The sequence below is a fragment of the Delphinapterus leucas genome, chromosome X (assembly GCF_059928025.1).
Source record: "Delphinapterus leucas isolate spDelLeu-1000000601 "Yukka" chromosome X, BTC_Dleu_Yukka2, whole genome shotgun sequence".
In the NCBI taxonomy this organism is placed as follows: Eukaryota; Metazoa; Chordata; class Mammalia; order Artiodactyla; family Monodontidae; genus Delphinapterus; species Delphinapterus leucas.
The window spans coordinates 120,436,955-120,450,297 of record NC_143150.1 but is presented as its reverse complement, the minus strand read 5'-3'; the positions used below and the strand labels follow the sequence as shown (position 1 = coordinate 120,450,297).

The 13,343-nt window shown below is 42.7% G+C and overlaps 1 protein-coding gene across 8 annotated transcripts in view; it reads left to right on the top strand.

Annotated features, from left to right (window-relative positions):
* BMX (BMX non-receptor tyrosine kinase) overlaps positions 1-13,343 on the top strand; it is a 48,915-nt gene that overhangs the window by 14,250 nt on the left and 21,322 nt on the right. For 5 of the 8 annotated variants that reach the window (XM_022562713.2, XM_022562709.2, XM_022562715.2 and 2 more), the window contains exons 5-11: positions 881-1,111; positions 3,494-3,558; positions 6,008-6,183; positions 7,676-7,747; positions 8,409-8,462; positions 10,166-10,220; positions 11,532-11,611. In XM_022562713.2, coding sequence (XP_022418421.1) covers positions 881-1,111; positions 3,494-3,558; positions 6,008-6,183; positions 7,676-7,747; positions 8,409-8,462; positions 10,166-10,220; positions 11,532-11,611 — 733 coding nt within the window. The remainder of the gene's footprint in view (positions 1-880; positions 1,112-3,493; positions 3,559-6,007; positions 6,184-7,675; positions 7,748-8,408; positions 8,463-10,165; positions 10,221-11,531; positions 11,612-13,343) is intronic. The other 3 variants (XM_022562710.2, XM_022562711.2, XM_022562712.2) reach the window with 3 other exon arrangements.

The following is a 13,343-nucleotide window of genomic DNA, read 5'->3' as shown; positions in this document are numbered from 1 at the left end:
CCTTAGTGGAAACAGGTCAAAAGTCACGGAAGACCAAGAAGGGATGAGGAACTGTTCTAGCTCAGGAAAAACTAGATAACTAAATGCCCTGTGTGTTTCTAGACTGGATCCTCGATCAGAAAAAGTGAATGATTACAAAGGGTATTATTGGAATAACTGGAAAAGTTTTGAATACAAAATATATATTAAGTAATAGTATGGTATCAGTGTTAATTTTCTTGAATTTGATAATTGTATCACGGTTATGTAAGGAAATGTCCTTGTTAACAGAAGTTACATGCTCAAGTAGTGATGGATGACATTATTTAGGTCATGATATCTGTGACTTACTCTCAAATGGTTAAGCAAAATATAATAATGATAAAAAATTTTAATAATAATAATAATGTGTATGTACAGAGAGAAAACGAGATGAAACAAATGTGGCAAACAGTTAAAAGTTGGTGACTCTGTGTGAAGTATATATGGACATTCACTGCACTATTCTTGCAACTTTTCTGCACATCCGAAATGTTTCAAAATAAAAAGCAGAAGCGGGGGGAGTATATGTTTATTGGAAACTTCTTTTCTTCTTGCTAAGATCTAGTCCTACTCTAAAATCCTAACACCAAGCTGATGCGTATATGTAGTTTCTAGCAGTATTTTTTAAAGACTGATAGAAGTTATTGTGTTGTTCTTACTAAAACACGATTAGACTTTTCTTTTTGGCTTTGTAACTTCTGAGGGAAAGTCTTACATCCTTTGGGAACCATTTGCCCTTAGGCTGGTTGCTAGCAAAATGAGGTTTTCATTGTTTTCTGATAACAGCACTTACTGAATGTGTTTCTTCTCTTGGGCCAACGTTTACTCATGCTGTGCTTTCTTCCTGCCTGCTCCCCAGAGATAAGGGGCAACCCCCATCTGCTGATCAAGTACCACAGTGGGTTCTTCGTGTGCGGGAAGTTCCTGTGCTGCCAGCAGAGCTGCAAAGCGGCCCCCGGATGTGCTCTCTGGGAAGCATGTAATGTGACCCCTCTGCTGGGCTGGACCCCGGGTGGACGATGCCCTTTAGGCAAACCTGGCAAATGCCAGAACAGCTCGCCAGTTCAGGAAAACAAGATGTGCCAGATTGGTCAGCATCATGAATATCCAGCCTTGAACATGATATCTAGCAAATGAAATCTAATTCCAGGGTCAACTGAGTCATGTTCCTTAAAATAATAACAATATGAACATCTGCCATTCGTTCATGTCATGAGAAATATTTTTAAACGGAAATCATAAATCAAGCAAGGAGCTGTTTATTTCCTCCCAAAATTCTTCCTGGTTGAAGATAAACTCCAGATGGGTAGAAAGTGGTGAACATATCACCATGGTGCACAAACTAACATCATAAACTTAAAAAACCAACATTCTTTTCAAAAATATGTCCAAGGATAAAATTTAAGTAACACTTTTAATCACCATATATACCAAAATGATAGATGGCCAAGTTTTCAAAGACATATTTAACGTGGTTTGCCATTCTGTACATGTTTGCTGATTTCTTAATAACATCACAGAAAGTAGTGTAGGGTTTGCTTTACGTGCAATCGGATTCTACCCAGAGTTTTATTCCCAGGGAAATCTGCCTGACACTTTATCCAGGGACAGAAAGCCCACTGAGTGGCTCTGAAGGGCTAATGGAGGGAAAGAATTATGCTGTTTTTTGCTTGTGCCCTACGGGGTCCTACTGTATCACCAGGATACTTACATGAAGCAGTCATATACTTTAGAAGTGTATCATTGTTTAACAACATGAAGTTGTTGATAAATAAGAAGGAGAACTTATTTTGGTAACAGTTTTACCAGCCTGGACAAACTATGCTTGGACTATAATGACTTTAAAGAATTAAATGAGATCAGCTGCATGGTAACAACTTCAAGAACTGTAAAACAAGGATGTGAAATATTATTCAAATTCACCCTACAATAGTATTGACCCCCGACAATCGTGTTAATGTTACTATGGGTAATTTTACAACAAAATCAGTGACTAGGGCTTCCCTGGTGGCGCAGTGGTTAAGAGTCCGCCTGCCGATGCAGGGGACACAGGTTCGTGCCCCGGTCCGGGAAGACCCCACATGCCGCGGAGTGGCTGGGCCCGTGAGCCATGGCCGCTGAGCCTGCGCGTCTGGAGCCTGTGCTCTGCAACGGGAGAGGCCACACAGTGAGAGGCCCGCATACCACACACACACACAAAAAAATCAGTGACTAAATATTCATTGTATTTCCCATCTCAATTAAACTATACAATGAATATTTATTCATCTTAATTAGATCACATTGCCCTTTATACTCATGAATTGTAATGATTTAATTAACTATACAGAATGGACTGTGCATGGATCTTCCCTCCAGTGTGAAGGGCCAGAGAGTAATGTCTCCTTACAGCATTAATCATTTACCCTAATGATTCTGTCTATGGTCAGCATTATTACTCAGCAGGCCAGATTCCAGCTCTGACTCTGCCCTAACTCCCTGGTAAAGAGCAGGAAAATAGGCCAGAGAGAGCACTGCCTTGGGATTATCTTCCTGGGCCCTGTCTGGATGGCACCTGCCATGTGTCCTGGGTGCCAAAGGCTCTCTGCCGGCCTCTGAAGAAAACTACAGAACGTAGTAGAGGTGTCATGGCTTGCAGACAGCTGTGATATTGTCTGTCTGCCTAAGTGTCACTTCTTCCCTCGGCCTCCTCCTCTGCTGAGCTACAAGGCAACCCGCAGGCACATCTACTAGGAAGGGAACAGCTGGGCATCTTTGCTTCCTTCTGTTTCCAAAATGTCATGGACCATCCTCTGTCCAAGGTATATATGGCCTATAAATAAGTTGACCATACATCCCAATTTGTTTGGGACAATCCATCCTGCAGCTGGGGACCTAGCATAATTATTAAAAGCCTACCCATCACTGTCAGAAATGTTCCAGCTGAGTCAATAAACCATATGGCGACCCCACTTATAAGACATACAATGGCTTCACCCTCACAACCTGGATGTCTATCTACATGTGTGAGTAGAAAGAAAAACCAACAAGTATCCTAACAACGGGGTGGTGGGGGGAAGCATAGGATAAGTTTGTTCACTTACAAATCAGCTATTTCTATGCATCTTGTATGAGCTGATCAAAGAAGAATCAGACATGGATTCTGAATCCTAGGCTCGTAGATACTACCCAATGAGATTAGATATCTGTTACTCAGAAACGAGGTAGAAATGTGGTATAAAGTAACAGTTTATAGAACTTAGAGGACCTTGAATTTCTTATCCACTTGGGAAGATACTGATAATCAATGGTGAAGTGGTATCTGAGTTGGGTATTATACAGGAAAGCAACAGAATCACTCCAGATGTTCTAAGTTCATGTAATCTGGAGTATTGCTCACACAATCTAGTTCAGTCTTTTGATTCATAACATTGGGTGTTTTGCTTTGTTTTATTTAAAGTTTTTTCTGCTATTACTTGGTTTTACTCTTCAGATGCTGATCTGCACATTGAACCCAAAGAAGAAAAACACAGAGTTCCCATCTTCCCAGACAGAGTGGTAAGTCAACATTTCCATTTTTTTCATAGTCAGGATATATTAAATAAACCAAGAGTTGCCAAATTCAAGACTGGAATACATGGGCTTCATTCAGAATGCCCAGCAAAGAGAGAGAAGACGTGACCTATCGCCAACAGCCATGGCAGTAGCAAATAATAAATTCAAACAAAGAACCATTTTATGTTTTTTTTGCATTTAACGACTAGGCCTTTTTCTAACCTGTAAACACAAAAAATGATGTATGTGGGAGAAGCCCTTAAGATGGCATCGCATATAACAGGCAGTTATTATTGGCTGACATTCCTCCCCCACCACCAGCATGGCTAAGTCTGCCTCGTGTACGTATCCTGGCAAAGGAATGGGACCCCATAGGGCACAAGCAGAATATAATTCTTTCCCTCCATTATCCCTTCAGAGCCACTTGGTGGGCTTTCTTCTCTGTCCCTGAGGTATGTCATTACCTCAGATGACATAAAATTTCCCAATTACTAGTAGTCATGAGAACAGCCTCTAAAGTGATCCATCCAATGTTATAATCCCATGACTCGAAACGTCATTTCAAGTTAAAACATGCCCCCCTTCCCTTGGCTCAAGTCTGCATTCAGAGGGCAGCCTGCTTTGGGGGAGAGGTCAGGGAGAGGCTGAGATTTCTGACGCTTTCAGGATTGAGGCCCAGGAAGAGAGGGTATAATGAAAAAGAGACAGTCATACATGGCCACTCCCATCATGATTTGGTAGTGGCGGCTTCTGGGTGAGACAGTTTTCCAATGCTGATTCTTTATCATACAGGACACTTTCGTGGATTTCCCCCTGGGGTGGAGTTTTATGACAGAGCAAATGTCTTGACCCTTAGCTCTTCGGTTTCTAGCCCTCAAACTTTCTACTGGGTCCATTCACTCATCTAGGGCAGAGTTCCTTTCAAGATGGCTCCTAGCCAACCCTCACTCAAGGGTGGAGTTGGCCTACAGGAAAACAAACAAAACCTTGATTGCTCTGCTTAGTAAAACTGTATGTGGCTCGCACTCCCTGCTTTTAGGCTTCCCAGGTAGGTGTCAGCCTCCTCAAATGCCAGGAGACATATGAAACGGCCTCCCTGTGGTTTTCTGGAAGCTCACCTGAAAGTAAGGGAGCATCTCCATCCACCCATCAGCTCTGTGGTGTCTTGGGTACTTATTTTCACCTACACACATTCACACGTACTTACTTCTCTATTTCTATCTAAGTAAAAACCATATAACTTTTGTAAACCAACATGAAGGACAAAAAGAAATCCATTATTGTCATAGGTTGAATTTTTGTCTCCCCAGATTCATGTCCACCCAAAACCTCAGAATGTGACCTCATTTGTAAAGAGGGTCTTTGCAGATATAATTAGTTAAGGATCAAGATGAGATCATACTGGATTAGGATAGATCATAAATTCAATGACTGATGTCCTTATAAGAAGATGAGGGGACACAGAGAGATACACAGAGAAGGAGGCCATTTAAAGACCTAAGCAGAGATTGGACTTATGATGCCACAAGCCAAGAATGCCTAGAACCACCAGAAGCTGGAAGAGGCAAGCAAAGATCCTCCCCCACAGCCTTTAAGTGAAACCTTGATTTTGGACTTTTGACCTCCAGAGCTGTGAGAGAATCAATTTCTGTTGTCTTCAACCACCAGATGTGTAGTAATTTGTTATGGCAGCCCTAGGAAACTGATGGAATTTTTAAGGTTTGGGAGTTTTAGTCTGTTATCAGTGATATTGCTTTTTTTGGTTTGGATACATGCTCCAGCCCTGAAGCTTGAAAATTACAGCCCTGTAAAACACCTAAGAGCAATGTCCAGAATAAGCGAAGGTCAATTAATGGTTACCTAGGGGCAGGATGGGAACAGGGACTAACTAGAAATGGGCCCGAGAGATCTTACAGCGGTGATGGAAAGATGCTAAGACTGGATTGTGGTGATGACTGCTCAACCTGATAAATTTACTAAAAATCACTGAATTCTACACTTACAAAGGGTGAATTTTATAGTATGTGGTATGTAAATTATACGCTAATAAAGTTTATTTTAAACAAATCTAAGAGCAGAGGATAATTTAGGAGCCCAAAACCATGGCATCTAGTCTCTGGCAAGTAATTCCCTCCCCCTCCCTCCCCCGTTTCTCCCTTCCCCATTCCTCCTTCCCCCTCCCTCCCGCCCTCCTCCCCCTCCTCCCTTCCTCCCCCGTCTCCCCTCCCTTCCTCCCTCCCTGCTCCCTTCCTTCCCTCCTCCCTCCCTCCCCTCCCCCTCCCTCCTTCTCCTTCCCTCCCTCCCCCCTCCCCTTCCTTCCTCCCTCCCCCCCTTCCCTCCTCCCTTCCTTCCGATTTTTTAAAATTTAAGAGCTAATATACTTTGGTTGTTAGTCCCCAGTTCATGCATCTGCGCCTCACTGTGATGTACTAAAATCTCTTATCCTCCAAAGCTGAAGATTCCTCGAGCAGTTCCTATTCTCAAGATGGATGAACCATCTTCAAGTACCGCTCTAGCTCAGTATGACAGTGACTCCAAGAAAAACTGTGGCTCCCAGTCAAACGTCAACATGCGGTTTATGCCAAGAGAAGACTGCCCTGACTGGTGGCAAGTAAGAGGACTGAAAAGGTAAAACCCCAGCTTTCAGTCTGGCTGTGCGGCGCACAGAGTACACACTGCCCCACTGCCTTGGAGCTGAGCCTCGACTCGGTCCACACAGGCCTCAGCTGAGATAGAGATGCCCTCTGAGAAAATGTTCGGTGCCTGAGCCGGAAGCCTGGGTAGCGGTGGCCCTGCTGAGACTCAGCAGCACAGACTTTCCGTGTAGATGATCATGTCTAATGATCTAAGTAATACTTGAGCATTTTATTCCCTTTCCTTTCTCTCCCCTCCACCTCCAAATAACCCCATGTTCCAGAACACCAAATCTTTAAACTATATCCTCTGTCTGAGAGAGCTTAGAGTGGGTCACTTTTTAATGCACTTCGGCATCACTGGCCAAATGACTAGTCAATCAAGTGAGGCCACGGCTGCCTTCTCAGGACGTACACCTTCGCCCACACAGTCTTCTTTGCCAGTTCCTCTTTTCATTTAACATCTGGGACATTTTTCCCATTTGAATACATGAGGACATACTAAATTTTTAATTTTTTAAAGTTTTCATTGTGGTAAAACGTAATGTAAAATTTACCGCCTTAGTCATTTTGCAGTTGTACAGTTCAGTGGTGCCCATTACATTCCCAGTGCTGTGCAACCTGCCTGATTACTTTGAATGTCTGTATAGTATTCCCCCATGTGGATAAACCTAAGCGATGCACAATTGATGGATACTCTCCACGTGCTCTTAAAAACCACAAAAAGGCTAAATAAATCGCTTAGCTTTTTTTTTTCGCTTAGCATTTTTAAATAAGAGTTTTCTTATGAAGAACTGAAGGGAAAAAGCTATGTTCGTGAGCAAGGCTGTTTGGGAAGCTGGGGAAGGAGGCATTGCTGTGCTGGGGCTTCTCCAGGCATTCACTGAAGTGTGGTTTTGAAAAAGACCTTGGGCTGTGAAGGCAAACAGGAAGTAGGTCCTACATTCCAAATAACACAGCCTTTGGACTTGGAGAAGTCAGTACTTTCCCATGCTCCGCTTTGCACCCCAAATGAGAGAGATAAAATGATGGGTGGCAGAGGATGAAGAGAATCCTGCAGATCCATCTGTGTCCACATGGAGTTAAACGGTTTGGTATTTTCAGGACTTTCCTTTGCAATCATAACAGCAAAGAGGAAAATAACTTATTTTAAAATATATCAGCAACAGAATGCTTGCATACATACAAGAAAATCAGGGCAAACCCAGTCAAGATGATTTATTAATCCAAGTTTTCTATTGTTTGGGGTTATTATGAGCCATTATTAAAAATTCTCTTTTCTTTAGGCATCCTGTCAAACTACTGCTTTTTAGTGGAGTCCCTGCAAGGATGAAAATGTGAAAATGCCTCATTAGCTTCCATTTCCAAACCAAGTGACATATATGGGTCAAACTGTTAAAGCTGAAACATATCTAACAAAACTACTCTTGTCATTTAACATTTATAAATAAACATCAATTTATGAAATGTATCCCTCTTTTTTGTAGCAGTGAAGATATGGCATGCAGTAACCAAAGGGAAAGAAATGTTGTAGATCACAGCACCCTAAAGATTTCATGGTAAATCAAATTCAGATATTCTTTTACACCCAGGATTTCTTCCTTTTGCAGGAAAACTAACCACATTTGTGACAGTTTTGCAACTAGCCTTTACTTTTTAAGGGAAATATAAAACAAATCCAGGTAGTTTGCTTCTCTGAACCCTGAAGGTGGTCTGAGTTGATGGCTTCTGGGTCACGCTGCAATTTCCTACCCACGGTTCATGACATACACTGGTGCTCTCATGAACACGGACACACCGGGCTCAGGCATCTCTAGCAGGAGGGAAAACAACGTAGAGTTGCGTAACTCTTCTCTGAGAATAGCTCTATCCACAACCAAGATTTTCTCTAGCTTTGTATCACGGCTCTCTCGGAAGCATCCTCATTTATTTCACGAGCCCGCTCTTCTGACAGAGTCTAAGAAATCTACATTCCTGGGGGCCTTCTGTATCAAGGAGCCAATTTCTCATGAAACTGGGCATGAGCTCAACTTTTAAGCAATTCTCTCTTCACTTTGCTGACACCTTCCCAAGTGCAAAAAAGGGAAAGCTAACAGTCCAGATTTTATTCACATGGATGAAAGCAGGGTGGGATTTGATATGGCACTGTGAGGCACTTGGATTGTTTCTTGGTGGTTTTTTTTTTTTTTTTGTATTCATGTCATTCCCTCTCTTCTTAAGGGGATCCCCTGAGTCAAGTTCATCTGAAGAAGAGGAAAACCTTGATGACTATGAGTGAGTTTTGAAAGTCCTCTGTGTTTCTCTAAAACTAGACATAGATGTTTCTATTGTTTTCTCCCCCTAAGGTTACAAGCAGATGGTTCAAACTTGCTCAGGAGGCTGTATTTACATGGAGACACTCATGTGAGGTTCTGGGCCATGTATCTGGAGGATGGGTGACAATGAACTGGGTTGTTACTAATGAAAGTATTTTTCCCCAGTCTGGATGATCTAAACCAGCTGCACATATTCCTGGGATCTATCACATACCTGGCCTCCTCTTCATTTCGCTCTGACTTCATAGATACAGCCCATGACATTTCTGCTGATTATTTCTTCCCTGGAGGCCCCTTGCCAGGATGATGTTTGAAGGCTCTTATTAGCATTGAGTCCAATTGTGAAGTTAGTTACGATGCAGTAATTTTACAAGGTGGCACAACGGAGCCTTGAATATCACAGCATTTATGTTGAGAGATTCGTATTCCTAGAGTGACCTTATCATTGAACATCCAAACTAGGACACTTTAGGAAGAGAAAGAGTGCACTGCTCAATGTTACATCTGGACATCAGGCATAAACTGGACTCCTCTGGGCAAATAAGAATGTGTGATCGCCCCAATTATACTGAGACAGGGTGGTCTTAAGTGGTTGTTAAGGTCCTTTCCAAAATCTAAGACTCTATCATTCGACAACAAATAGGGACAAAATAATCGTCTCCTGGACTTAAAGTCTGGCATTAAGGAGAGGTGGGAGTAATGGCACAGTGCATCTCTCAGACACCTGCTACCCAACAGCGACCAATTCAGTTGGACACTAGGATAACACATATTTCTAGTTCTGGTTTTGTATGAGTGCTGTTATTGATTCATTGGCTACGAGTGCAGTGAGAGCATTTACAAAGTACACGTCACTCTTCAGCACCTTCTAGTTCCCCTTTAACTGTAGCTTCTTCCCCAACATCTACCCTCTGGAAAGCAACTACTGGAATCATTCAAACTAAGATAAAAATGACTGAGATACAAAATGTAAAACCGACAGCTAGTGGGAAGCAGCCGTGTAGCCCAGGGAGATCAGCTCGGTGCTTTGTGACCACCTAGAGGGGTGGGAGAGGGAGGGTGGGAGAGGGAGGGTGGGAGGGAGGGAGACGCAAGAGGGAAGAGATATGGGAACATATGTATATGTATAACTGATTCACTTTGTTATAAAGCAGAAACTAACACACCACTGTAAAGCAACTATACTCCAATAAAGATGTTAAAAAGAAAAATGACTGAGAAATGCTAGTACAAAAATTATTCAAAGATATTTATAGTTTAACAGGTGACAAAGACTTAAACCAAAGGGAGAGAACCTCTAATCATGGATTTTAGTCTTTCGCATTTAGATGAATTGGAAGGCTTTCTTTGACTTGGAAAGCCCATATCTGACCATATAGACAGTCTCTATCTCCATCATTTCTAGATTCCAACGGGGTGTGAGAGGCATGCATTGGGGAAATGATCAGGAAAGATATGCAGGCCCCACCCCAGAATCATAACTGGGTGGTGGAGACTTAGGAATCTGAGTTTTTAACAGCTCCTCAAGTGATCCTCTTGAACAGCCAGGTTTGGAAAACCCTGATCTGGGTCAATGCCTCATTTTACAGGTGAGAAACTGAAGTGACAAGTTAGGCAATTAAAACCTATTAATTCTCAAAATGGAATTCCTTTCTATTGCAGCTGGTTTGCAGGTAACATCTCCAGGTCACAATCTGAGCAGTTACTGAGACAAAAGGTAAGTAGTCTAGTCTTTAAAATAGCCTCTAAGAATGTCTTTCTATTGCTGGGCGTGGAGGGTAATGCACTGCTCACAGAAACCTTACTGCTAATTATACAGCCAAGACACCATAGCGTTAACTGTCCACCCTGTGGGTTACCAGGCCCTTCACATCTAGCCACTTCCTCTAAGCCCAGTGCTCTATAATAAACCACTCCAAAATTTAGTGGCTTGAAACAACAAGCTTTACGATTCTTCACCGTTCTGTGAGTCAGCTGGGCCAGCAGTTCTGCAGGTTTTGCTTAGGGTCACTCATGTGGCTGCATCTAGCTGGTGGATTGACTAAGGGTGGGGTCAGCTGGGGTAGTCAACCAGGGTGCCATATTCCATCTGCATGTGGCTAACTTGGGCTTCCACACGGCATGGTCATCTCAAGGCAGTGGTTGAAGAGGCCAAGCCCCACAGTTCAGTGCAAGCAATTACAGAGTCTCAGCTTTTGTCATGTCTGCTAATGTCCCACTGGCCAAAGCAAATCACCTGGGCCAGCCCAAAGTCGATGTGGGAGGGGACTACACAGGGCAGGAATACACAGAGAGATGATTTTACTGGGGGCCATCTGTACCTCATACTTCAAGCCTGTCACTAAAACCATTAGCACCTAAACCAGAGTACAGCAGATGTAATGGGGAATAAATCTATCGGATTTTCTTACTAATTGGTGATGGACTTACCAATTGCAAACTCCTTTGACCTACAAAAGTGACACTTTGCTATAGTTCAACCTAATACGACACACACCAATTATTTCTTGGAGGGGCCCTAGCGAGAACGTGGTGGCCACTACCTAACTCGCTATTTCGTCACATGCGCAGTTGAATATCCACTTTGTCTAAATCTAAATCTGCTTAGAACCAGCACATTACAAAAGACAAGTTGAGCATAAATTTAATAAATGATTTGTTCTGCATCTTTGGTTTTCTAAAACCTTCCAAGGGCATGATATGGTGATATGTGGTTTTAAATTTTATTTCTGAAAGATGAAAACGTTAGGCTTGCACAAACACAAAACGGGGAAAATTATCAGAGAAGGTTAAAAATTAACTGGAGAGGAAGAGTTGAAGCACACAGGGTAGATCTATAAAGACACTGAGTGAGAGAAGGAGGAAAGCTAAACCAGGGGTCCCTTCTGTGCCAACTGGTGAGTAATCTGTGCCATCAATGTCTAAAGTGGATCTAAAAGATCTACTTTCCGACCACCTACCAGGGCAAATCGTTTTCAAGAATAATGAAAATGTTTTCTGTCCCTTCCACACTCTCCTTCCTATTTAGGGAAAAGAAGGAGCATTTATGGTTAGAAATTCCAGCCAGGCGGGAATGTACACAGTGTCCTTGTTTAGTAAGGCTATGAAGTAAGTATGATGCGGACTTCTTTCACCTTCTTGTGTATGTTCTTTGAATATGCTGGTCATTCAGTCACATTTGGGGATAAGATCCCATCTTTAAGCTCTGGAATTTGGGATCAAAGTATTTCTGTGGAAAGTGACCATTCGTAGTTGCCTTCCCCCGCCCCACCCCGTACTATCAAGAGGCTGTTTTCTGGGCGATTCTCTCCTGCCCATCCCAGACCGCAGCAGAGCGCCCAGTGCATGGCGAGCCTTTAACATTTGTTAAAGGCATCCTGCGTTATTCCCCCTTGATTCATCCTAAGCCTAGAAAGAGAAAAATAATAGCAATGGTTCCTGTACACTCTTGGCCCTAGCCACCTGCTGAGCTGAGAAACCTAGCCCAGTGTCTGGTTTTTAGTAAGTCTTTCCAGTGGGAGCAGGAGGTTGAATCAGTGTAGCTGTGTTCCCTGGATGGCTTCTTTCTGGGGTGCTGTCCTGTTGGTGTGGTTAAGAGTTCTGGTGTTAAGCTGTACCTCTGAGTCCAAATCCTGACTCTGCCATTTCAAAACCTTATGACACTAGGCAAGTTTAACTTCTGTGCCTCAACTTCCTCATCTGAAAAGTGGACATAATAACCATCATTATGTTCTATGGATGAAGTGGGTTAATTCACAAATCGGATCAGAACAGTGCCTGACACATAGCACACACTTAATAAAGTAATAGTAATCACTAGCATTGTTGTTGCTGGGAAACAGTAATTCTACCTGCCCCCCTCCCCCGCATGCTTAGGTATATAAGGCCCCACGGTTACCTCAGGCAAGTCACCCTCACCAACATTAGGGTCCCCCTCCAGAGTCTTACAAGCCACTTTCCCATTGGTTGTTAGCCTTTTTGTTCCTTCTAAACATCCTGTGGAGCAAACAGGAAAGCTGTTTTTATTTACACCATTTTACATATGAGAGGACTGAGGTTCAAAGAGAGCTTTTCTTTTTTCTTTTTTTAACATCTCTATTGGAGTAGAATTGCTTTACAATGGTGTGTTAGTTTCTGCTTTATAACAAAGTGAATCAGTTATACATATATCCCCATATCTCTTCTTTCTTGCATCTCCCTCCCTCCCACCCTCCCTATCCCACCCCTCTAGGTGGTCACAAAGCACCGAGCTGATCTCCCTGTGCTATGCGGCTGCTTCCCACTAGCTATTTTACATTTGGTAGAGTATATATGTCCATGCCGCTCTCAAAGAGAGCTTATAAAGACCACCCTCAAAACTAATAAATGACAGACTTGAAGCCAGGCCTTCAACAGCCAAGTTCATGTTCCCTCAATCATATCCCTGTGTCTGTGCTGAAACCACCCAATGTTTTGGAATGAGAATCTGGTCAAATCTCGATTAGGGCCATTTGAAAAAAAAAGTCTACGTGTGCGACCCCTTTTTTAATGCTTGGATTGAACGACCTTGAATGACTGAAGGGCCTTGGTGGTTTCTCCATGTGCCCTGCCTTGTGGTGCATATATGTATTTTTTAAATAATTAAGTGATGAAAAAGTTATTTTATTTCGGGAATTTTTTTTACAGAGTACCTACCTCCAATTTGAGATAACAGCATGTACCATAAGCATTCACATGGCATTTTCCAGTGCCAGAAGCCACATCCCCGGTGCACCTCGTGTACTAGCTTGCAAACTTGGATGCTGACTAAAGCCAACCCAGTAAGAAGGGGGAGAAGGCTTGGTTCACTGAATATCAAAAG